Source organism: Syngnathus acus, chromosome 2, assembly GCF_901709675.1.
Source record: "Syngnathus acus chromosome 2, fSynAcu1.2, whole genome shotgun sequence".
Lineage (NCBI taxonomy): Eukaryota > Metazoa > Chordata > Actinopteri > Syngnathiformes > Syngnathidae > Syngnathus > Syngnathus acus.
This window is the reverse complement of record NC_051088.1, coordinates 25,593,316-25,616,432: the sequence shown is the minus strand read 5'-3', so window position 1 is coordinate 25,616,432 and position 23,117 is coordinate 25,593,316. Positions and strand designations below refer to the sequence as shown.

At 56.2% G+C, this 23,117-nt stretch overlaps 1 protein-coding gene across 1 annotated transcript in view; it reads left to right on the top strand.

Moving 5' to 3' along the window:
• The window catches only part of camta1a (calmodulin binding transcription activator 1a), a 90,538-nt gene that overhangs the window by 54,237 nt on the left and 13,184 nt on the right, over positions 1–23,117 (top strand). The window contains exons 5-6 of the mRNA XM_037246381.1: positions 12,065–12,136; positions 21,538–21,691. Of these exons, the coding sequence (XP_037102276.1) occupies positions 12,065–12,136; positions 21,538–21,691 (226 nt within the window). The remainder of the gene's footprint in view (positions 1–12,064; positions 12,137–21,537; positions 21,692–23,117) is intronic.

Genomic DNA, 23,117 nt, shown 5'->3' with positions numbered 1-23,117 from the left:
GTGGAGGCGGCGACGGAGGGAGCCTCCGCTCGGCTCGGCTCGGCTCGGCTCGGCTCGGGTGGCTGGGACGGCCGCAAAGGAGAGAGCCAAGGCCGGCCAAATGCCCCCTCTGAGTTTTGGGCGCACTCTTTCTTCTCGGGACTAGCGTCATGCTGGAAATTCTGGCTGACTTTCAGTCGAGCCATGACGCTTTCAAACAATTTTCCCACAATCGATTTTGTCACAGGATGTTGGATCGTGGAAATGCATCGGTGTGTCCGTTTTGTTAGGAATTGAAAGATTCCCCAAAAATGCAATTTTGACACACACTACCATCCGTCCAGTGGAGACGAGTGTGAATTTTCCCCAGGCGGCATTTCTGCTCCTTCCCATGGAGCTGGTTGCCCTTTTGCTGCCTTCCGCCCAAGCCATTGGCGTAGTGTAGGCCCTCCCTATTTGAGCTGGGAGGGATGAAACCAGAGGGTGGAGGCCAAGAACAGGAGTTCTTGGATGCAGGCTGTTGCATTTCTCTCACAGGGCACTCGACGGCCGGCGCTTGCAGTCATCCCCTCCTCCTCCTCCTCCTCCTCGAGGTTGGATAAATGATGGCACGCAGCACATCCCGCCCACCAAGAACAATTAGCCGGCGAGCGAGCCAGCCCCTCCTGCCTCTTGCTCGGATAACAAAGCGTCTCATCTTAATAAGCGTCCGCCGCGGGGAGCTCACAGTCTCGCTTCTCCTTTTCATTTTACACGTAGCTAACGAGGAGACATGAATAATGAATGCAGCGTAAACAAGCGCCCGAGATGCCCGCCACGCCATTGCGGACTAATTGGCTCGTTAAATGTAACATTAGGTGGGAGAGGGGTCCCGGATCGGGAGCGCTCGGCCCCGCGCGGTGCTCACGCTCGGCCCCGCGCGGTGCTCACGCTCGGCCCCGCGCGGTGCTCACGCTCGGCCCCGCGCGGTGCTCACGCTCGGCCCCGCGCGGTGCTCACGCTCGGCCCCGCGCGGTGCTCACGCTCGGTCCCGCGTGGTGCTCACGCTCGGCCCCGCCCGGCGCCCGGCGCTCTCGCTCGGCCCCGCCCGGCGCTCTCGCTCGGCCCCGCCCGGCGCTCTCGCTCGGCCCCGCCCTGCGCTCACGCTCGGCCCCGCCCGGTGCTCACGCACGGCCCCGCCCGGTGCTCACGCTCGGCCCCGCTCGGTGCTCACGCTCGGCCCCGCTCGGTGCTCACGCTCGGCCCCGCTCGGTGCTCACGCTCGGCCCCGCTCGGTGCTCACGCTCGGCCCCGCTCGGTGCTCACGCTCAGACGCCGTTGATCTCTGATTAGAGAGCAATAAAGACGGGGCCGCTTCCTTTCCTTTGGCCCACACCAAAGCGGTTGACACCTTGCCAAAACGCCGGCTGATACTTTTGGCTAAACTGGCCTAGCGAAGTAAGCGCTCCGAGGATCGCATCAATGAGACGCGGACGAGGAGGCCCCATCTGGGTGACAGGCAGCGTAAAAAGGGGCCTGCCCCGTTCACTCGTGGACACTTGGCGACAGAACCACAACAGACCTCGTCAAGTCTGCACAAAAGTAGATGGGTGACCTCCAAAGGCAATCCAGCAAAGTCGGGGGGGGGGGGGGGGGGGGGCAATGCAAATCCCATGTCATAGTAGCACCTCATCTTTTTGTTGTCAAAGTCGGTTGTTTGATAGAGGCATTTTGTGGCCGAGGCTTGTAACTTGTTGCTACGTTGGCACCACTCGCACATTTCCAGGATGAAATACGGCCGACGGAGGCCAAAGGCATCTGGACTGGCTCAGCTCCAAGTGAACCCGACGGCCCGTTCTGGCTCGGAGTTTTACTGCCGGCCGCGCTCGGTCCCGGCCCGCCATTATAAACATCCAATATGTTATCGGCGACTCTCGCGGCGGACGAGATGATACTCTGTAAAAGCGCAACAAGGCTGCAATAACCTCCTTTATACACCATGCCAGCCTGTAACGGCTAAACTAGGCTTGATCGCTTCTGGAGGGACTTTGGCTCAGGGAAAAAAGAATGATGCTTTTCCCCCTTTTTAAACGATATTTGTCACCGAGACAGAAACGCCAAGGTGTGGAAAGGCTTTGGACAGACTTTGGAAAGGCTTTCTGGCCTGAAATAAAGGAATTGGTGGAGGAAAGTCTCTCGGTGATTTGAAATGTGCTTTGTCTCTGTCAGCACAAGGTCAATGTGCTGTTGCCTTAAATAAGATTCACCCAGGCGGGCGGGCGGGCGTACTGGCAGGCAGGCAGGCAGGCAGGCAGGCAGGCAGGCAGGCAGGCAGGCAGGCAGGCAGGCAGGCAGGCAGGCAGGCAGGCAGGCAGGCAGGCAGGCAGGCAGGGAGGTAGCCACGCAGGCGGGAAGGCAGGCAGGCCTTGGTGGCGCCGCCGCTTGTAAGAATTGATCTTTGCTTCCTAAATGCAGACAGGCGACAAGATCTGATGAAGAGAAAAACAATCTGCAATGCCACTTTGTAGTGTGCTTGCCATTTGTAAGGCCGCGACTCAACATGCATCACCTTGATGTTCCCTTGGACTTGACTAGGCTGGAAGTGGCTTTCCCCTCTGGAGTGCCATTGTTGGGGTGCCTGCCTGCCTGCCTGCCTGCCCCCCCTCGGCTATATTTTGATAAATGCGCTCTTGAAAATGAACCTGTTTCTCTGCACGTGTCTGCTAATCCCTTTGACTGGCAGCCACCCACTCGTATTTTCACATTCCCCGCAATGAGCGGCAGCAGAGCAACAAGTCAAAGCAGGATAACCAGCACCCCGAGCCTGCTTGAAGGCCCGGCCCGGCCCGGGCGAGCTGACATCTCGGCTGCGCAGCTCTCCTCCGACTTGCCGCCGTCTCTCTCCCGCCCGCAGCCTCTCCGGGCCTGCTCCGGGCCTGCCTGTGCGTCACCTTGCCGTGCCCCACGCACCTTCGCCATGTCGAGCGGGCACTCTGGCGAAATAGGGGGCGGCCGAGAGAGGCAAAAGTCTCCCACACACCCCGGCCAGTGATGCCTGCTCTTCTCTTAGCTCGCCTTTTCACGCTGAAGCAGTTTCTGAGTTTAAGGCGGTCCGCTGCGGACCATGAAGAAGGTCCTGGGGTTGGATCCCGCGCACACTTGCGTACGCATCACTCCCGTCGGCACTCAAGTGATTTAAGAATGGCAAGAAATGTCACTGTTTGGGCCAGACGACAACAATGTGCAGAAAGACTGCCACGCGGGAGACGCTGACTGTCAAATAGCAAATATGCAATGGAATGTTCTGGCTCATAAGTTTCCCAAGACTGAGTTGGACTAACTTCTCGCAGACTTGCGAGAGATTGACAGCAGTGATGGGATTAACGGATCAGTCCCTAAAATCCGCCGCTAATCAGATCATCTCAAACCTGCCTGATGTGGAGCCTGAATTTCCGGAGCTTTATTGGCAGTAATTACGCCTTCCGTTCATTCCCTGCTGGTCCTGCACTGGAGCGGCGCCCGGCACGTCAGGCGGGGCCCGGCTCTGGTGGCCGTGACAGAAGAGGGCAAATCCTCCCGGGAAAAGCTTTTCACTCCCAGTTTGTGTTCATTTGTCCCCCGGGCTGCCTCGAGCGGGGAGCGACTCTGCGCTTGTTTTATTGGCCCTTACTATTTGTCAGGGAGCAAATGGCTTTTTAGTCACCGCTGCGGCTGGAGGACACGTGCGGGAGTCTCCTCTGACTCTTTGCATCAGCCAGCCACCGGCCGGCGCATCGCTCTCGTTCTCGCCCTCGCCCTCGCTAGCTGCATTCCATGAAGGTCGCAAATAAGATGACGGAGCCGCTTCCCCCCGTGCTGATGATTGTCACATTTTGCGGAGAGCCCAAACATCTCGCCCGCATCATGAGATGGGGGGGGAGCCTGGCTGATGGAACATTTACGGGGCACCAGGAGAGCAGGGAGGCATTTTATGGGGCTGGGCGCAGCGTGTTGCCGGAGGCAACGCTGTTTGTGCGGCCACGCTGGAAATGGCCTCCCTCTTCGTGCTCATGCGGCACCAGCGACGGGGAAAGCCCAATACGGCAGCGGGGCGCGGGCAGAGGCTTGCCTCGCTCACTCGCTCTTCTTTTTAAAAAGAGGGCCGCCCGCCCCTCGGATGGCATGGCATGGCATGGCATCATGTCAGATATTGCACGCCGCGTCCCTTTTGGTGTGCTTCACAGAGCCATCTTTTGAACAAGATGGAGAGTTTCTTCCTCCCTGAAGCCGCACGTTATGAAGGCGCTAATAATGTTGGCAAAGGGCTGCTGACTTGACACCCTGTCGGGCGGGCGTTACAGCTGACGGCAGCGTGTGACAAACCATGCAAAATGTTCACAATGTCATCCGGAGCCGCTTTTGCAGTGGCTGACCTAAATCTTCACGGTGTCACTCGGACCCGCATGTTATGATTGAACCAGCGTGTGATCGTGCGCCATTTGTCACCAGAAGTCATGAAACAGCTCCGATATCGTCATCATCAGACCGCTATTCGCCAAGCCATTCGTCACAGGCTGCCGGCGGAGGAGCACGACACGGTCGGGTGTCTCGCCGATCTCGCTCGGCCGATGTTGCGGGCCGATGTTGGTTGGGTCACGCCAACGGCTCGCTGCCCTCGTCGCCTTTCCGAAAACATATCCTGGCAATTGATTGATTGATTGAATATTTATTGATCCCCAGGGGTGGGGAAATTCAGGCCCCAGCAGAGCGGGTATACAAAGACGCACAGATGGCATGAGCGCAACTCAATAGGCTCTCATAAGGCTGCCACACAACGGCGCCACAAAGAAAGTCAGAAAGTGCTCAAGATAAAAGCCATCAAAGCAAATCAAAGCTAAAAGACAAAGGAAAAAAAGTAACAGCGCCCAACCAGCACCCCTCAATACCAGAGAACACCCCAAAACACACAAAATAGCCTCCACGGGGTCCATAGACAGGTGTAAGGGCAGTCCAGTTCAACGGCGCCCAATGGACCGTGGTCGTGAATCGGTGAAAACATCACAAACCAGGCTAACGTGTGAGCAGCGTCCTGGGCACCCAGTCGGGGCACGTGCAGATGGTCACCACGGGGCTAGCATGGCGAAAGCCGTTGGTTCCGACGAGCACGAGGGAGCGGACTCCCCGCAGGGGTTGCGGCTGCAAGGCCAAGGCGAGGGACCCGGTCATCACTGGCCGGATAAGCAGGAAGCCGTCGTAGAGTTACGCCGGTCTCGACCGATGATCCCGGTCCCAGGAAGAAAAAATAAATAAAAATATCCGATCCGAAGAGATACCGAGGTGCGGTAGAAGGCACCAGCATCGCCGAATGGACAAAAAGACAGAAAGAAAAAGGAGAAAAGAAGGAACTAAAGAGGAAAAGAGAGAACACTGCCGGGAGGCAGCCACTCACGGCGCCATACCAAGAAGAACGATGTGCTCAAAAATGTCTCACTAAAGGCAGCGTGTGAGCCATATTTGACCCCCCCCCCCCCCTTCAATTTGGTGTGTGTTGCTAGACATTGTCATCAGTATGCAAGGCTGGCCCTGCATTGCCACTCACTCCACGACATTTAGCTGCTCCTGGGTTTGCATGTGATTCGGACTGTGATTTGGGGCGGGCGTGTGGCTATCTTTGAGATTTGAAAGGGAAAGAACGGGGAGGGCTAGCCTCCTGCCCAGACTCAGGAAGCGGTGCTTCGGCGGCGTTTGCGTCGTCGTCAGCTGCCTCTGGTGTGCCTTTTGGCCAGTCGGCGAGACACGCCATCTGCCGGCTGAGCGGGATCACGCGCTCGCTCCGGTGAAGAAGTCACTGCGGCAACTGGACTGTGGACTTTTGCGGGCAGCACCAGGTGAGCTGGGGCGGAAGGATAAAGAGGGCTAGAGAAAGGGCTGCCTCGTTTGTCGTGGCTCTGACGGATTTAGTTAGCGGAGTACACAGATCAATTATTCAGCAGAGGCGTGTGTGCGTGCGTGGAGGCGGGAGTAATGGCGCGTGGGGCAAATCAATTGAGCAGCTGACGGAGAGAAGACGTGCATGGTGGTTGGTTGGCGTTTTGCGTTCACCTCGTCACCCTTTGAGACCTTGAGATTCCAGGACAGTAGCTCCAAGGAACGCACGCGCGTCCGAAGAACTCACTCGTGTCTAAAAGTGGCTGCATTGCTTTATCTGGAATGGCTGCAAAGGAAGGGCTGAAGGGTTTCTGAGGTGAAAAAAGCTGTTGAGGCTGAAGCCATGTGACGGTTTTTGAGGTGAAAAAGGCTGTTGAGGCTGAAGCCATGCTACGGTTGCAGCCGCCCCTCACTCTCTCGACTTTGCTTCTTCCTTGGACGCCAAAGCAAATGTTGCCGCTCGCTCAGCACTCGATTTGGTCTCTTCTGCGTGCTGTGGAGGTGGCAGCCTGACTTGCCGGTTGTCTTGTAGGGCGGCAAGCTACAAGGTTTTGACTGTGTCATCATCGAGTTGGCCCAGGGCATCCGCTTAGTGCTCCCAGCAAGTTGATAGATTTCTTGTCAATTGGTTCATCATCATAGCCGCGCTCGATCAAAATAACAAAGGACGCGGGATCGGACTAACGGCGCTGATCCACCGGAGCCCGTTTTTGGCCGGCCGACATCTTGCAGGTGCTGCGGCGTACCGAGGTGCGGGCGGGCTGTCTTTGTGTTTGGCCTTCCGTCCTTTTTGTCCTTCAAGCCGAGCGAGCACTTGTCATGCGTGAGCAAAACAAGTTGCGACGGCCCGGCCCGGCCCGGCCCGTCCGGGCGTCTTGCATCGTCTGTCGTCGACATTGGTTCTCCTTCGCCTGGCTCGCCCTCCTCCTCACCCTTTGTGCCCCCCCGCCCCTCGCTGTACTGTGTGTTTGTGGTGGGAAGATGAAGGCGCTGTGTTTACAAATATGCAGGCAGAGAAACAGGCCAAGCAAGGCGGCGTGAATAGGAATGGAATACAAATTGCTTTTTTATCTCTCCTCCCTCGCTCGGGCCAGGGTGAGAGAAAATGTGTTTGCGATTGTTGCTCGTCTGCCTGTGAAGGATAAAGCCTCAGTAGTGCTTTTGGGCTCCCTGTTAGCATTCATTCTATCCCCCTCCTCTCCTCTCTTCTCTGTTCTCCCGCCCGCTCCCTTTCTTCCCGACACTCTCTGACGCTTTCTCCTTGGCCAGCGGGATTTTTTTTTCTTACCGTCTCCTCTGTAATGGTATCTCTTCTCTCTGCTGCCTGCCTGTTGTGCCCCCCCCCTCCCCCAGATGTGCCCGACTCGCTCTCCCCCCTCAATTTGTCTCCACGCTTCATGCTTCCATCCACAGCGTGTCGCTCACTGTAGCATCCATCGTATTTTGGCCCCTGCTCTTTGAGGCTGCTCGTGATTCACAGTGCCACTGCGCTCACCCGGGTGGGATATAGCGGAAATGCAAAGTGCCTACAGATCACAGCGGGGGCCACCCGCCGGGCCGCGTGACCCTCTGCTAATCAGCCCTGACTGACACAAGGGTGCGCCAGTGCATGGGAGATGCTCGCCAAGGGTGGGGTCGGTCCATTATATTGCTTAAGCAATAGCGGTCTCGGGCCTGATGCTGATGTCGGAGTATTTTGAGGGACCTCACGTGGGTCAGAGCGATCCAACACTGGCAACACCACCGGGAACCCGGAACGATAATCAAAAAGCGACGAGACACAGAACGCACCGACGAGGACCGACCACGAGAAAGCGGGGCGCTCGCTCCGTGCAAACCGACGCGAGGGCTCGGAGGGAGCCGAATAGGTAACGCCAGGGATGGATGGGGGGGGAAGCGGCGCACGAGACGGAAATCAGCAGAGAGCTTCACGGCAAGATGCTGCGGTGACGCATGTTGCAGCGAGCACATTGCCAACCGAGCTGGCACTCCAGGCAAGAGTTGCTCTCAAAAGTGCCGCACAAGCAAAAAGAAAGTGTTGGCCAAAGGGCAGCCAGCTGCCGGTGTCCTGAAAGAATGCCACTGTTTGGCTCAATGGTTTGATAGCCCCGAGCGGGCGCAGCTAAACTGCTCTCCGCCTCGGTGGCGCTCTTTTGCGTCCACCGAACGGAAGGCCCATTCACAATGGCAAAAGACAAAGCGCGCACTCCCACAAAGCGGCTTTGGCTTTGCGAAATCCCCCGAATTTTGGACCGTCTCCGTTCACTCGGCTGTTTGCTCGCATGCCAAAGAAGGCAGGTCAGTGTTTGTACTTGACGCGAAGGAAGGGAAGTAGACGACGTGCCGGGCCGGCTCATTTGGAAAGGCACAGCGACGAACGAGCGTGGCTGATTTCAACCTGCTTTACCACCTGATACAGCAGCCGCGCGCCTTTACAACCTGTCATATAAAAAAAATGTGTGTACATTTTGGATACGGGCTGTCAAATTTACGACTCGCAATCTCGCCACGCTTTCAGCGACAGCGTGTGCGGAGCTGGCAATAATCATGTGTCGACTCGAAGGCAGGCTTCCTTGTGAACGGGCAAACTTATCTGCCGGCTCGACAATTGGAGCTGGATTCTTGAAATGGAGCGTGAGAGCGAGTGGAAAAATCTGGTCGAACTTTGGCGTGCCTGGCGGTCTTTAACGAGATTGGCTTTGTGAAGCGTCATCGATGTGTTGAGCGCAGGTGCCTTTGCCCATACTGTCGTTCTCCCCAACGGCCTTCCCTAACTTTTGGTGCTGCGCTCTCCCTTCAACGTGGCTGTAGGCACAAGACAAGGTGCGGAAAACAAGAAGGCCGCATTGAAGGAGGACTTGGCTTTTGCTTTTCAGCACAGTAGAAAGGCTGGTGTAGAGCTGGAGATCCTTCTGGCGCCGAGCCTTGACGCGGCTCGGCTACTCGGAAGCGCGCCATTAGCCCAGCCCGGCCGTCTCTCGGCTTTACCCTTGGCCGCTGGGCCGGAGGAGAAGAGAGGAGTGAGAGAGAGAGTAATTCTAACCTTCAAAAGCTGCTGATTAAAGCTAGTTTGGTGGAATTCAATTCCACCTAATGCCTTTGGCCGCGTGCCCGGGTGGTCGGCATTAGCATCGGCAGACAAGCGAGGGAGGGAGGGAGGGAGGGAGGGAGGGAGGAAGGGGCAAAGTCGCGCCTGCTCTGCCCTGCCCCGCCCCGCCACATGGCAAAGAAAAGCCACACCGGCACGGCGTTCTTCTCCCTCATCCGGTGGCAGCGACCGAGGCCCGTGGCAACGTTTGGATGTCATGGAGGAGGGCCTGCCGGTGCGCAGCGTGCGGTCAGGCAGGGCTGTCAATGTTTCCACTCCAACGTGATGTACGGCTGCATTTGCCCGCTCAGCATACGGCTAATTAATTTTCTTCTCGGGGGCGCGAGTGTTTGTTTGTTTGTTTGTTTGTTTGTTTGTTTTACACCCAGCACGCTATTTTTAGAGACGGTCAATTCCACGTATTTCCCAGAGAACGATTTGTTTTGCTTTGCTGGGGAATTTGCATTTGTTTAGAATGTTGCCACCGCCCCTCGCCTTGCCTCGCCTTGCCTCGCCTCGCCTCGCCTCGCCTCGCCTCGCCTCGCCTCGCCTTGCCTCGCCTTGCCTCGCCTCGCCTCGCCTCACGTGGACAGCCTGCCTGTTCACTTTGGAGGCTGCTTTGCTTTGACTGCGCTTTGTCCAGGAGATGAATCAGATGAGATGAGAGTTCTTAGGATGAGGGAGAATCGCCACAGAAGAAACAGCAGGTTTGATGAAGTCACGGCGCCGCCAAACCGTGTGCGGCTGCTTGGAACACAGAAGGTGCCAATGTTGTCTGCTCTGGCTTTTTCTATCCTCAACCGCAGGCTGTGCCCAGCCACGTGTGTGACTCCACAGTCTCCACCAGTAAGGGTGCAGCTAGATAAGGACGGCCGAGTCGAGAGAAAGGACAGTCGCAGCAGCAGCATCTCCAGCAGCATCTCCAGCAGCATCTCCAGCAGCAGCTGCAGCAGCAGCAGCAGCAGCAGCAGAGCAGCGGCCTTGCTCAATCTAACAAACACTTGACACCATTGCTAAGCTTCAACTCAACTCTGCAAGCCAATTGAGAGTCGTGGATATGCTAGCTAGCGTGGGAATGAACATCATCTGACTGGGCTCAAAGGCGCTGGAAAACTGGCAGAATTTCAACCTGGCCCCATCTCATTCTTGAAGCTCGATTTCATATGTGGTACGGGGCGGAACAAAGGCCTCGTGCCGTGCTGCCGCTCAATGGCAGAATAAAGCGAGCAATCGTTCCACGTCCTCTTCTGCCATAGCCGTTGCGCTTGCTGTCCCTGTCATGTTGTGTTATTCCTTCTTGATCTCCTTTGATTGATGATGATGATGATGAAAAGTTAAAAGTTGTGTTGGTATTTCAGGGTCAGCACTAGGCTGGTTCCATTCCTATCTATCAAATAGGACGCACCGAGTGGTCCATGGCAATGCGTCCTCTGAGCTCTATAATGTTACGTGTGGTGTCCCACAGGGATCGGTTCTCGGACCAATTTTATTTAATATTTATATGATCCCGCTTGGGGACATAATACGTAAATATAATATTAGTTTTCAATGCTACGCGGATGACACCCAATTATATATGCCATTATCGATGACAGATCCGCGTGATTGTTGTAATCTTGAGGCATGCCTTGCGGAGATCAAGCAATGGATGTCTCTCAACTTCCTTCGTCTTAACCCAGATAAAACTGAGATGTTGATAATTGGTCCAACTCGTTTTCAACACTTGTTCAAGGAAACCGCTATAACTATAGATAACCGTACTATCACTCAGAGCGATACTGTAACTAATCTCGGGGTAATGTTTGACCAAACTCTCTCCTTTCAAAAGCACATTAAGAATATAACCAGAATTGCGTTCTTTCACCTTCGTAATATTGCAAAGATTCGTCCGATCCTCTCGACCGGTGATGCGGAAACTATTATACATGCGTTCGTCACGTCGCGCCTGGACTACTGTAATGTACTATTCTCTGGTCTTCCTAAGTCCCGCATCAAAAGTCTACAGTTAGTATAAAATGCTGCTGCAAGGCTGCTCTCACGGACAAGAAAATTTGATCACATTACCCCAATATTAGCCAACTTACATTGGCTCCCGGTCCATTTAAGATGTGACTTCAAGGTTCTTCTATTAACCTATAAATCACTGCATGGCTTAGCGCCTTCGTATCTCGTCGACCTAGTTGTTCCTTATGTTCCGTCTCGTAACCTTCGTTCGCAAAACGCTACCCTTTTAGCGACACCGACGGCCAAGAAAGTGTCTGCAGGGTCTAGAGCATTTTCTATCCGGGCTCCAGAGCTTTGGAATGCCCTCCCAATGGATATTAGGACTGCTACCTCAGTAGAAACATTTAAGACACGTTTAAAGACACATTTCTATGACATGGCCTTTAACTAACTTGGAGTGGCCGATTCGGCCGGAGTTTGTTTTGTTTTCTCTCCCCCCCCCGCACCCAAGCTGACAGCGGCTATCTGGATTCTTGTGGGCTAATTCAGGTTGGGGGAACTGCAGCTCAACCTCCACAGCCAGGATAGTAGAGGGCTCCTCCGGCGGCCCTTCGCTCTGACTTGGACATCCACTTTTGATTTTCATATTATGTATTATTTGTGCCCTCTCTGCATCCATTACAACCTGGTGATCCTGAAAGGGGGATCCTTCCATCTGTGGTCCCTTCTCAAGGTTTCTCATTTTCCCCGGGCAGGGGTTTTGAGTTTTTCCTTGCCCTTTTGGGAGCTTAAGATCAGGGGATGCTTTGAGAATAACTGTCAATTTTTGTCTATGTGAAGCCCTTTGAGACTGCTTGTGATTTAGGGCTATACAAATAAACTTGACATGATGATAGATAGAAAGATGGATAGATGTTTCCCTTTTCTCTTTCTTCTGGCTGCAAAACAAAATCGCCCTTCTGGGACCAAAAAAGTCTTGCGAATAGGGGTGGCAATCTTATTTGCGCTTTGCCGCCACTGGCGGGCTGGCCGGCTGGCCGGCTCACGGGCAGCGATAGCACCCGAAGGGGGCCCCGTCTGTCCGTCCGTCCGTCCGTTTGTCCGTCCGTTTGTTTGTCCGTGCGACGGCCTTTGCCTGACGCCTACTTGTGTGTGTTCTTCTTTCAGTGTCTGTACGGCTGCTACGTCCACTCGTCCATCATCCCCACCTTCCACCGCAGGTGCTACTGGCTGCTGCAGGTAAGCGCTCCGCACCGCTTCGTGCGCATTTAAGAACGCTCGGCAGATTCTTTGTCGGCACGTCGTGTCGTGTCGTGTCGTCGCCTGGCTGGATTGGCTTATGGCCTGCCGCAGCCCGCGCCTCCGCTCTCCCCTCTGCAGACGCTTTTGTCTAAACTGGCTGCGGTGACGACGCATCGGCCCGGCCTTGCCGGCATCAATGTCGCCGTGACACCCGCCGTCGGAATCGATGGCTCATACCCGCAGGCATCGTTGACCTTTTTTGCTGGACATTCCGCCACTCATTTGAATCCTGCTAAACTAGCCAGCAGTGCACGCCAGCCACCTCGCTCCCCTTGGCATCCATAAAGATATTTGAAATGAAATTGCAGCCTTTCTATCAAGTCTGGCTTTGCCACCAGTGAAATAAAATGCTGAGTGAGATGTAAAAATTGCTCTGGCGCCAACCAAAGCAAAACCAAACCAAAAAAAAAACCTAAGCCTTCTGTCGGAATAGTTTGCAACGGCCGGTGCGTCGCTGTTTGTGACGCGACCGCAGCGTGAGGGGCGCGACACTCATCGATCCCCTGGCCTCTTGTCCCCTCCGTTTGCTTCTAGCTAATCGAATGTAATTCCAGGCTCGCGCCTCTCCGTCCAATAGGAGCGGCACTGGCGGCACTTTGGGCGCTGGCGGGGCCACAGAGGTGGTGATAATTATGATCTAAATACAGAGGGGAAGTTTCATTTGTCCTGCTGCCTGCCTGCCTGCCTGCCTGCCTGCCTGCCTGCCTGCCTGCCTGCCTGCCTGCCTGCCTGCCTGCCTGCCTGCCTGCCTGCCTGCCTGCCTGCCTGCCTGCCTGCCTGCCTGCCTGCGTGGCTGCCTGCCTGCCTGGCTGCCTGCCTGCCTGCCTGCCTGCCTGCCTGCCTGCCTGCCTGCCTGCCTGCCTGCCTGCCTGCCTGCCTGTGACTCGGAGAGGGGTCAATTGCTTCTCCCGCCTTTGCCGCTTTGGAGAGGAGAGAGAGAGAGGGATGAGATAATGAAATGACTTCCAAGGCAGGAGGGAACGCTGACGACCTTGTTTCTTGTCAGCTATCGCTCCCTGACCCCCGCCCGCCCGCCCTCCACCTCCCTCCCTCCCTCCCTCCCTCCCTCCCTCCCTCCCTCCCTCCCTCCCTCCTGCCCCTTTCGCAGCAGCTCATGTGAAAGGCCCTCCAGATTATTCACATCAGATATCAGATGCAAAGCACGCAAGTCTACATGATGAATATTTCACAAAGATACGTAAACCCGGATGAGCAGCGAGAGCCGATGAGCTGAGCCGAGCCGGCCAGGTGTTGGCTGGCTGTCCGTGAGCAGTGGAGCGCTCCAAAGCGGCGGCGGCGGCGGCACCGGTCGGCTCTTGTTTGTATCAGATGGGAGTGCACTTCAACAAGCCAGTCAGATCAGATCTCACGTCTATCAATTTGAGTGCCTAACACTCTTGCAGGATGGATGCGGAGCGGAGAAGGCCTGCTTGGCCGAGCTGGCGTCCCGGGACGCTCTCCAAACGAGCGCAGGCAGGAGACTTTCAAAGCTTTGCTTTTGCTGCGGGCTGCCGAGCCCGGCCCACCTGAGGCCCCTGACCCCCAAACAAATTGAAGGTTACTCAGAGTCTCGATTAATAGCCCCCACCGGAGCCCCTTGTCCCAAAACAATGAGCGAGGGATGATCCGTTCCTCAGCGCTCACGACCTTTTCGCCGCCCTGGCCCAGCGGGCAGCGCGGCCAATTATCACAAATCCCCCGCCGCGTTTGTCTTGCCATTTCCACATGGCGACCAAAGAGGCACGCGAGGCCCCGCTCGCCCAACCCGCCCGCCCCTCCCTTCTCCAAGCGGCCGGAGCCTCGATGGAGAAGCACGACAGGTCTGGGCTTCTTCAATAATTCACCACCGGCAAAAGGTTAAGGCTAAGGCTAACCCGACGGACATTCGTCTCGCTCGGCAATTTTGCGGCCCGCTTTCGTAGGGAGTCGCCATCAACTCGTTTACATTCTCCGAGAGCGACGGCGATATCTGCCGTGTCATTCTCGCACCGACCACTGCCGTTCTCTGGGCCCAGATCCGTAAAGCGGCGATCTCGCCGGCGCAAACGTTCCCGCCGACGCTGGAGTTCCATCTCGATTGTGTTTCCTTTGCACGGCCAGTGGGCAAAATGTCTGTGTCAGCTACACAAGGATTAAGGACAACCCTTCTTTCCTGTTTCCCCCAGATGAGTTATGCTGCGTTCTTTTTCTTTGAATTTTCATGCTTGATGTCACACAGCAGTAACGCGCAGGAGTAGGCGCACGTACAACAGAACGATGGCTTAGCGTGCGATGAACCAGACACGCGTTCCACATTCGGGACACTTTTATTTGGTGTCTTCTTCACGTCTTCACAAATGAACGACGTGGCTTGAAAAAGGTCGTTGCCATTGCGGGTGGCCACATGTTGGCACCAGCCAAAGGAAGGCTGCCAGCCTTCTCTGACTTGAATGAAATGAAATGAAATCCCAGCCCGGCCGCTTTGGGTTCCTTTCCTCTGCCTGTGCGTGTGCGAGATCATCAGTCTGCGTGCGACTCGCCGGCAATCTCGGCAGCCCCTCTCGTGTCAAGGCGCCGATTGACCGTGTCGGCGCGACGACACAAGCGTGCCAGCGAGCCAGCGAGCGGCGGCGCCCCGTTTGGCAGAGAACACCGGTCACAGCTAATGACCAGAACTGTCCGATTTGTCCTGCCCCGATTGCTCCTCTGAGCTCCAATTAGCCGCCGCTGAGGGCCGACGGAAGGAGAGCGCTTCCGAGCCAGGGCAGTGCAGAAACCGCCGCTGGGAAGCAAGCGCTCTGCCTTCTGCAGGGCGGAAGCCGGCGCTCGGAAGCCGGCGCTCGGAAGCAAGCGCTCTGCCTTCTGCAGGGCGGAAGCCGGCGCTCGGAAGCAAGCGCTCTGCCTTCTGCAGGGCGGAAGCCGGCGCTCGGAAGCAAGCGCTCTGCCTTCTGCAGGGCGGAAGCCGGCGCTCGGACGCAAGCGCTCTGCCTTCTGCAGGGCGGAAGCCGGCGCTCGGAAGCAAGCGCTCTGCCTTCTGCAGGGCGGAAGCCGGCGCTCGGAAGCAAGCGCTCTGCCTTCTGCAGGGCGGAAGCCGGCGCTCGGAAGCAAGCGCTCTGCCTTCTGCAGGGCGGAAGCCGGCGCTCGGAAGCAAGCGCTCTGCCTTCTGCCGTCTCAAATTGCTGGCCGGCCGGCTGGCTGGCTGGCTGGCTGGTGTCGACGCGGCTCTGATTGCAATGACGCTAATTGGCCCTTTCCATTGAGGTTGTCCTCTGCTCTTATTCCTCTGTGGAGGTTTCAAGGCGCGTTTGTGCAAAAGATATGGGGCCGAGCGAGTCAATTTGCCAGAGGAAGCGGGTCCCGGCTGACTCGCTGCCATTTCATTAAGAATAACAAGAATGCAATGTGTTTGGCTGCTGCCTGCCTGCCTGCCTGCCTGTCGCCGTACACACATTTAATGCTCAACACCTCCCTCTGGATATTTATGGTGATCCATCCGTTCAGCTGCAACTTGGCATTTTTTGTTTGTTTTTTTCCATCATTCTCACTCAGCGGGGGATAGCAAAGAAAAAACTACAAGGGCGCGTTGAGCCTTGTGTGCCAAGCCAGAAGCATTTTTTTTCTTCATCTGGGTAGATGTCATATTGAGCGCACACGAAGCCCTGGCTTTCTCGTCTCCTTTGACTCCTACGGACGCGTGGAAACCGAGGCCGGCCGCAGAAGTCGGTCTTGTCACGAGCTGACGGTTCTGCTCGCATGCCTCTTATCAACAAACAGCCTGGCTCCAGTTTCCTGCTTCCAGCCGACTATTTTGAGAGCACACGACGCAAATCCACGGAGCATATGTCAGGCGGGCGAGCGGGATGCCCGCCAAAGACAAGTGTGGCCTGGGCTGGCCTCGCTTTCCTTTTTTGGCGGCTCCCGTTTGCTTCTGTTTTTGTTTGCCTCTTTTTTTACGATTCAGCGTCCAGTATGCGGATCAAGCTGCAAACTGCAGCTGATTTGGCTTTGCGCTGACGTGCGCTATTGATTTTCTCTCCTCGCTGCCCTCGGTATCCCCGCCGAGCTACGCGAGAGAGGACGGCGAGTAGCCGAGCGCGTGGTGACAACGTGACCTCGGTCGCTCGTGCAGAAAGTGGCGGCGACTGTGCATCCGTTTGTCATCGGACGAGCTCTGCGGCCAGCGCGGGAGCTACGGTGATGATGATGATGATGATGATTGATGATGATGATGGTGTGGGTCGCCCGCAGCTAAAGAAAAGGCCTGTTGGGGTGGTACGCTGGGATTCTCCTCTCCAACCTCCTCCACTACATCTTGTGAAATGAGCGCATAAAAGCCAAGGAAGGCGCTGTGTGTCTCTGGGCTGCTTCTGTTGTTTGCGGGCTGGCTGGCTGGCTGGCTGGCTGGCTGGCTGGCTGGCTGGCTGGCTGGGTGGCTGGCTGGCTGGCTGGCTGGCTGGCTGGCTGGCTGGCCGGCTGGCTGGCTGGCTGCTGTGGCTTCAGGCGTTTCTGAGCAAACACTCAAAGCAGTGCTGTTGACGCTCTTATTGGCAGCCACTTTTGGTTGATTCATGTCGGGGATGTTGCGTAGCGCCCCTCCCCTTCCCGTCCTGCTCCGCTCCCCTCCCCTCCCCTCATCCACTCCGTCCTCCACAGTAAGATGAAAGCAGAACCATCTCCGTTGCCCCGCAGCACCCTTGCAGCAAAGACACAACTTCTATTGCTGACTCATCACATATGAGGCAGGACATTTGTATCCAGGCCTTTTTGAAATGGTCCAGCGTAGAAAGTGAATGAAAGCGTCCAGACTGTTAGCAGGATTCCAGTTGGCGTGAATAGAGAGCGTTGGGCAGCCCCCGACCCGCCCACGCTGATCTGCTCTTTGACTCCTTATCAGAGTCCTCAAAGCGTGAATGCTTCTGGCGCTCCCTTTTTTTCCAATTATCCAGGTGTGGCCGGCAGGCGCCCATTTGACATTTGGTGGCTCGCGCCTTGGCCCGCGTTAAATATGGCCGGTGCCCAACCCGATGCGGGATTGCGCCACGTCTGCTCGTCTTTCCGGCCTCTTGGACGGGAGAATGCGCGCTCATTTGCATGTGAGATACGTAAATCCTTTGAATGTATTATTGATGCAAACAAATGAGGCAGGCAGGCAGGCAGGCAGGCAGGTAGGCAGGCAGGCGGCGGGCCCCAGACTATCTATTGCTAATGGAGCCTGGGCTTGCGGGGTGAGCCGCTTTCCAGCGAAGGCGCTGTCGGTGTTGCACGATTGATGGCTGCTCCTCTTCCCTGCCCTGCCCTGCCCTGCCCTGCCTGTAATTATTTCCCCTCCAAATGATTGGGCTCTCCCAATGCGGTTGGGGATTTACACGGCACGCTGTCTGCGGGATTCCGAGCCAGCCGCGTTATGGGAGAAATCAGAGAGTGGCAATTAGATAGCTGCCGCCTGAAATGAGGGCCGGCCAGGCGACCTGTCAAGTTTGTACGTGCTGCGCTGCTCGCTCCTAATTGGCCAAGCTCTCCGTCGAACATGCGCTGTCATCTGTCTTTCGGTGCTCTTATCGGAACCTCGCCGCTGTCCCGACCCAACCCTCCTTGCCCTTCTCTTGACGTGACGCTCGGCTTGTTTTTGCGCATTGTGTCCTTTAAAAAAGGCTCCTGGCAAAAACATCATACTTCACTTGGTTTCACTTTAGCACGTTCAACTTGTGCGTGTGTGTGTGCGTGCGTGCGTGTGTGCGTGTGCACGCGCGCGCAAGCACTGCCAATAGAAGAAGAGCCAGCAAAGTGCTGCCTCAGCACCTGGGCTTTAATGATTAATACGATATTGATGGTCTCAATTAATTTCCTATTTGGCTAGCAGGAGGCTGCGGTCGCTCCGTCTCTGTCACAGTCTCACGCCTGTTTTGGGACTCCTCTTTGCGGCAGCTGGCGAACAGAGATAGTACACTTTCTTTTTTCTTTTTTTTTGCCACCTCGCAGTTTGGCTGAGCCATGTCCCCAACATGCATTTCAACAAACACACATGCTTGCTATTACACGCGATTGCATCCCACACTCGCGGTTAAATAAGGACATGTTACGCCATTGAATGGTTTTATCGCAAAAAAAACCAACAACCTCTGAGCCCCTAAGATTTTGCTAGTCCTCGTTGTACAGTGCGGCAATTTTGCAACCCCCTGCTCGCCTGATCTCGCGCCGGCTTTTCTCTCTCTGTCTCTCTCTCTCTCGCTCTCTTATTCGAAAGGAGCGAAAAGGCAGCATCACATTTGGAACGAGAAGCCACGCTTTGGCGATTGCGCAAACGCCCGGCCTGCGGCACCCACCGCTTCACGTTTGCAAGAAGCGTGTCTACGGGGCCGATGTATTCCCAGCAGGTTGGCTCACCGAGCTGTGACGAGCTCTTCCCGTGACCTTCATTGTCAGAGGAGCTACTCAGTCAATGCTGCCCCCGCAGACCGACCGACCGACCGCTGGAGGAAGTGCCACGCTGTCAATTGGCTTTCCTTTTCTCTCTTCATGATCTGCTCATAAGCTATTCATGACGATGGATACTGGTGACTTCACCCAAAGCAGGGGTGCCCAATTATATATATATATAAAAAGTTTGGGCACCCCTGCCATAAAGCCTGCCATCTTTCTCTAATGCGCACTGTTTATCTCACTCACTCACTCACTCACTCACTCACTCACTCACTCACTCACTCACTCACTCACTCACTCACTCACTCACTCACTCACTCACTCACTCACTCACTCACTCACTCACTCACTCACTCACTCACTCACTCACTCACTCTCACTCACTCACTCACTCATTCCTTCAGTCACTCCTTCACTCACTCACCCACTCACTCATTCCTTCACTCACTCACTCACTCACTTACTCATTCCTTCACTCACTCACTCACTCACTCACTCACTCACTCACTCACTCACTCACTCACTCACTCCTTCACTCTTTGATTGTGTGGCACAGCAGCATCTTTTTCTAGTTTTCATGTGGCCTGCACACATAGCACATGTTGCTAGGAAACCATTTCATCATTTCTGGAGCTGACACGAGACACCGTTTGCGTGTTCATGCCAAAGCGAGCTCCCAAAGCGTATTCATCCCACTTATAATAATCGGGCCCGAGTCCAGCGCCGCTGTCATTTTGTCGATGTCTTGCGGGTGCATATGTGTGTGTGCGTGTTGAGCACACGCATCTTCACGCGCGTGCATTTCCAGGCGAAGAGGCGGGCGGGCGGGCGGGCGGGGGTCACTCGTTTTCTGTTGCCGCTCACAATCGGTGTAGCTCGTTGTGGTTCAGTGTGCAATTGATCACGGTGGAGGGAGTTGGACACATTTTAGCACGGTGACTCCTTGTTTGGAAATGCGCCGGCAGCCAGCGCTCTTTCTCTCTCCCCTCTGGAGTCCGCAGGCACAGGTCGAGCGAGGCACACAGATAGATAGCGCGCCTCGTCGCCCGCCGCAAACAAATCAGAGCTGCCGCGGTTGACACGGACATGACTGAGAGCCCAAGCGATGGAGCGGAAAGGCACGGTGACGACATAGGCTGGCTTTTTCAGCCACAAATGAATGGCGCCGCCGTCGTCCCTTCCCTGGAGGAAGAGATGGAAACGAGCAGACGGGCGAGGGGAAAGGTCCGGAGGTGGGAGGGGGGCAAGAGAGTATTGGCGGGCCGAGCCAAAGTGAAAATTCATTTCAGAGGACTCGCAAGGTGCCTTTTCCTTCTTTTGTCACCTGGACTGCGACCGGTTCAGGGTGTCCTTTGAGAACGGATGGATGTCACCTGGCCGTTTAGTCAAGATTACACACGGCGGTGGTGATGGCCGACCGTAACGGGCCCCGATGGCACGTCGTGATGGCGGGCCGGGACAGTGGGCCACGACGGCGGGTCGAGACGGCGGGCCGTGTAGGCGGGCCGTGATGGCGTGCCTGTGGCCTCCTGATGGGCTTTTGTCAGCCTCATCTCACTTGGGACCGACGTACAGCGTGAAAGTGGAAAGTTTGCTCAGTGAGCTTCTCCCAATTGTGAGCCAAGTTGTGAGTCTGGCTGTCTCCTAAATCACAATCGCCTGTTCAGGCCGGATGGGCCAGCAACCCGCACAGTGCAACGCCGCAACGGTAACGAGGGAAACGCAGGAATGGACTGAGCAGCTGAAGCGCTGCTCAAGATAGCTAGCCTAATGAAGCGCAATCACATTCACATTATGGATCACACTGCTCGCCAGACAAGCGCTTCGGGCTATTTGTTTGGAGGCATGTGCGTGTCTACGTGTGTGATTGTGTGTGGCGAGGCGTTTGCCAGCCGCCCCCACGCACCAAAAGGCAGCCAGCCAGCCAGCCGTTGGCAAGCGGGAAGTCTCTCATTGAAGCGCTTGACCTTGAAATAAGCAGCCGTGTTTGTGGGCGAGCTGTGAAGGGCGCAGCAACCCGAACAACAGAAGGCTCCAAACGAGCGGCGCCCCGCAGCACACCGTAGGATCCGTCACCGCGCGCCTCCGAATGCCGCCGTCTTCATTTCCACCGTCAAGCCCCCGTGCAGAGGTGCCGTGCCGCCACGCCACGCAAAGCACAACTCATGGCCGTTCCGTAAGCTCCTTCTCCACGCGCCAACCAACAAACACACGCTGGATTTGGGATTCCGTGTGGCACGGCAACAATGCATCTACACAGACAGAGAGACAGACGGCAACACACGCGCCTACCTCCCTCCCTCTCGACTTTTGCTTCCATGCCGAATGTGACCGCTTCCGTTTTTTCGTATCTAGTCCGGATTGAAAGAATGTCAGCGCTTTCTGCTTTGGCGGGCTTTCAAGCCCTAGTTGTGGGCGCTTTTAGATGCGTCTCGTGCAGCTCGCTCGACGTCCCGCCTGCACGGGCTCGGTTAGTCCTCCTTCGTGCGGTCGCGTAGAACAAGGTTGCTGACCCGAGGACAAGGTAGGCGGCGGCGGCTGACGGCTCGCCGCAAGTGCGTGGGTTCCAGAGAAAAGCTGTTGCCTGGCTACCACGCCACCGACTTCTTTCGTGCTCAGCTTTTCAAACTGTGAATGGTGGCGATGTCTGCCTCCATTTGGTATGTGAAGGAAGGCGACCGCCATGAGCCACCAAACACTGGGCGGGACTCCGCTGGCAATTAGCGAACTTCTCTCCGTCCGTCCGTCCGACCGACGGAGGGAGGGCGGGAGGAAGGGTTGGGAAGGAGGTGCAAAAGACAAACGCTGACCACCAGAGACGCGCGCTCGTAATCGGAGGCCGTCACAGTACATTTGGAAATGTTTTGATTCTTTTCGTCATCGATTGGCAGTCAATGACGCCCGCCGCGCATATGATCTCATCCGTGTTGTCTCCACAGAATCCGGACATTGTGCTGGTCCACTATTTGAACGTGCCGGCCATCGAGGATTGCGGCAAACCCTGCGGCCCCATCCTGTGTTCCATCAACACAGACAAGAAGGAGTGGGCCAAATGGACCAAGGAGGAACTCATCGGCCAGCTCAAACCCATGTGTGAGTCTTTTGCTGTGCGCTCACAAAGTGCCACGCGCGTGTGCCACTTTTCATCCCGAGCGCTCGCGAGGCTCTCGGGCCCGAGGCATCCGTTTGCTCCGCGGAGTCGCTGTCTGCTCCTATTAGCCGATGGCCGGAGAGCATCTGTGGCCGTCGATTGGGAGCGTGGAGCCGTTCGCGGGTCAAAGGGCGGCGGCGGCGCGCCACGGGGCCGACCGACCGACCGACCGACCGACGGCATCCCTCCCAAGGCGCGGGAGGACGTCACATCGGCTTGGCCAGTGAGTCACGTTAGCAGCAGAAAGTTCCCATTGCCCCCCAGCCCCACCCCCCTAGATTGTTATCATCTTTACAGATTCGAGGCTCAATGTCTTGGCTTCCCAAAGACTGGGGGGGATGTTGTGGAAAAGGTCAGAGTCTTTCACAGGATGCTAATGGTCCAACCGGGACCAAGCTCTCGTGCGTCTGTGATTTAGGGGAAGGGTGCGGCACAGCCAATGACTTTCTTGCAGCGAGCAATGATTAGTGCTGCGGTCGGTCGGCCAGCGAAAGCGGAGCCTTCGGCCATCGTCCCTGAGCTTTTGTCTACATCCCTGTCCTCGGCTGCGCACTGCTCCGCTTCCCGTCACTTTAGGGCATAAAGCTGCCCAGCAACAACGGCCTACGGTGTTCACTGCATCTGTGTAAAAGCAAGCACCATATGCGCCAAGGCCTTAAGTCATTAACTTTGGAAGTTGTTGGGACAAGGAGGGCGACGCCTTCCCGCTGCTGGCCGGGATGCTCGAAAGGGATCCATAAAGTGCAGAGAGACAAAAAAATGAAATACTCATGCTCTGTCTTTTCCCTTCTTTCTATCCTCCCTGAATGGAGGGGAGGGGAAGGGAGGGGAGGGGAAGGGAGGGGAGGGGAAGTCGCACTTGAGTAGGCTGTGCCGTGGCGCAACATTACCCTCTAGTGGTTCTCTTTGATAGCGGCACCAGCCATGAGACACTGAAACTGGCAGGCTGCCTGCCTGCGTGGCTGCCTGCCTGCGTGGCTGCCTGCCTGCGTGGCTGCCTGCCTGCGTGGCTGCCTGCCTGCCTGCGTGGCTGCCTGCCTGCCTGCGTGGCTGCCTGCCTGCCTGCGTGGCTGCCTGCCTGCCTGCCTGCCTGCCTGCCTGCCTGCCTGCCTGCCTGCCGCCGGCCTGCCTGCCTGCCGGCCTGCCTGCCCGCCTGCCGGCCTGCCTGCCTGCAGACTCTGTGAGCAAGCTCACTTGCTACAAATACAAGAAGAAGCTGAGCACAAGTCGTCACTCAGTTTGTCAAAGGGACATTTTCTTACATTGTCCATTGTGCGTACTACGGAAAACAACTTTTTTCCATCTAAATATTGCTTTCTTTTCCAAACGGGGGCGACGAAAGCGGGCTCGCTGTGAGCAGGCTCGGAG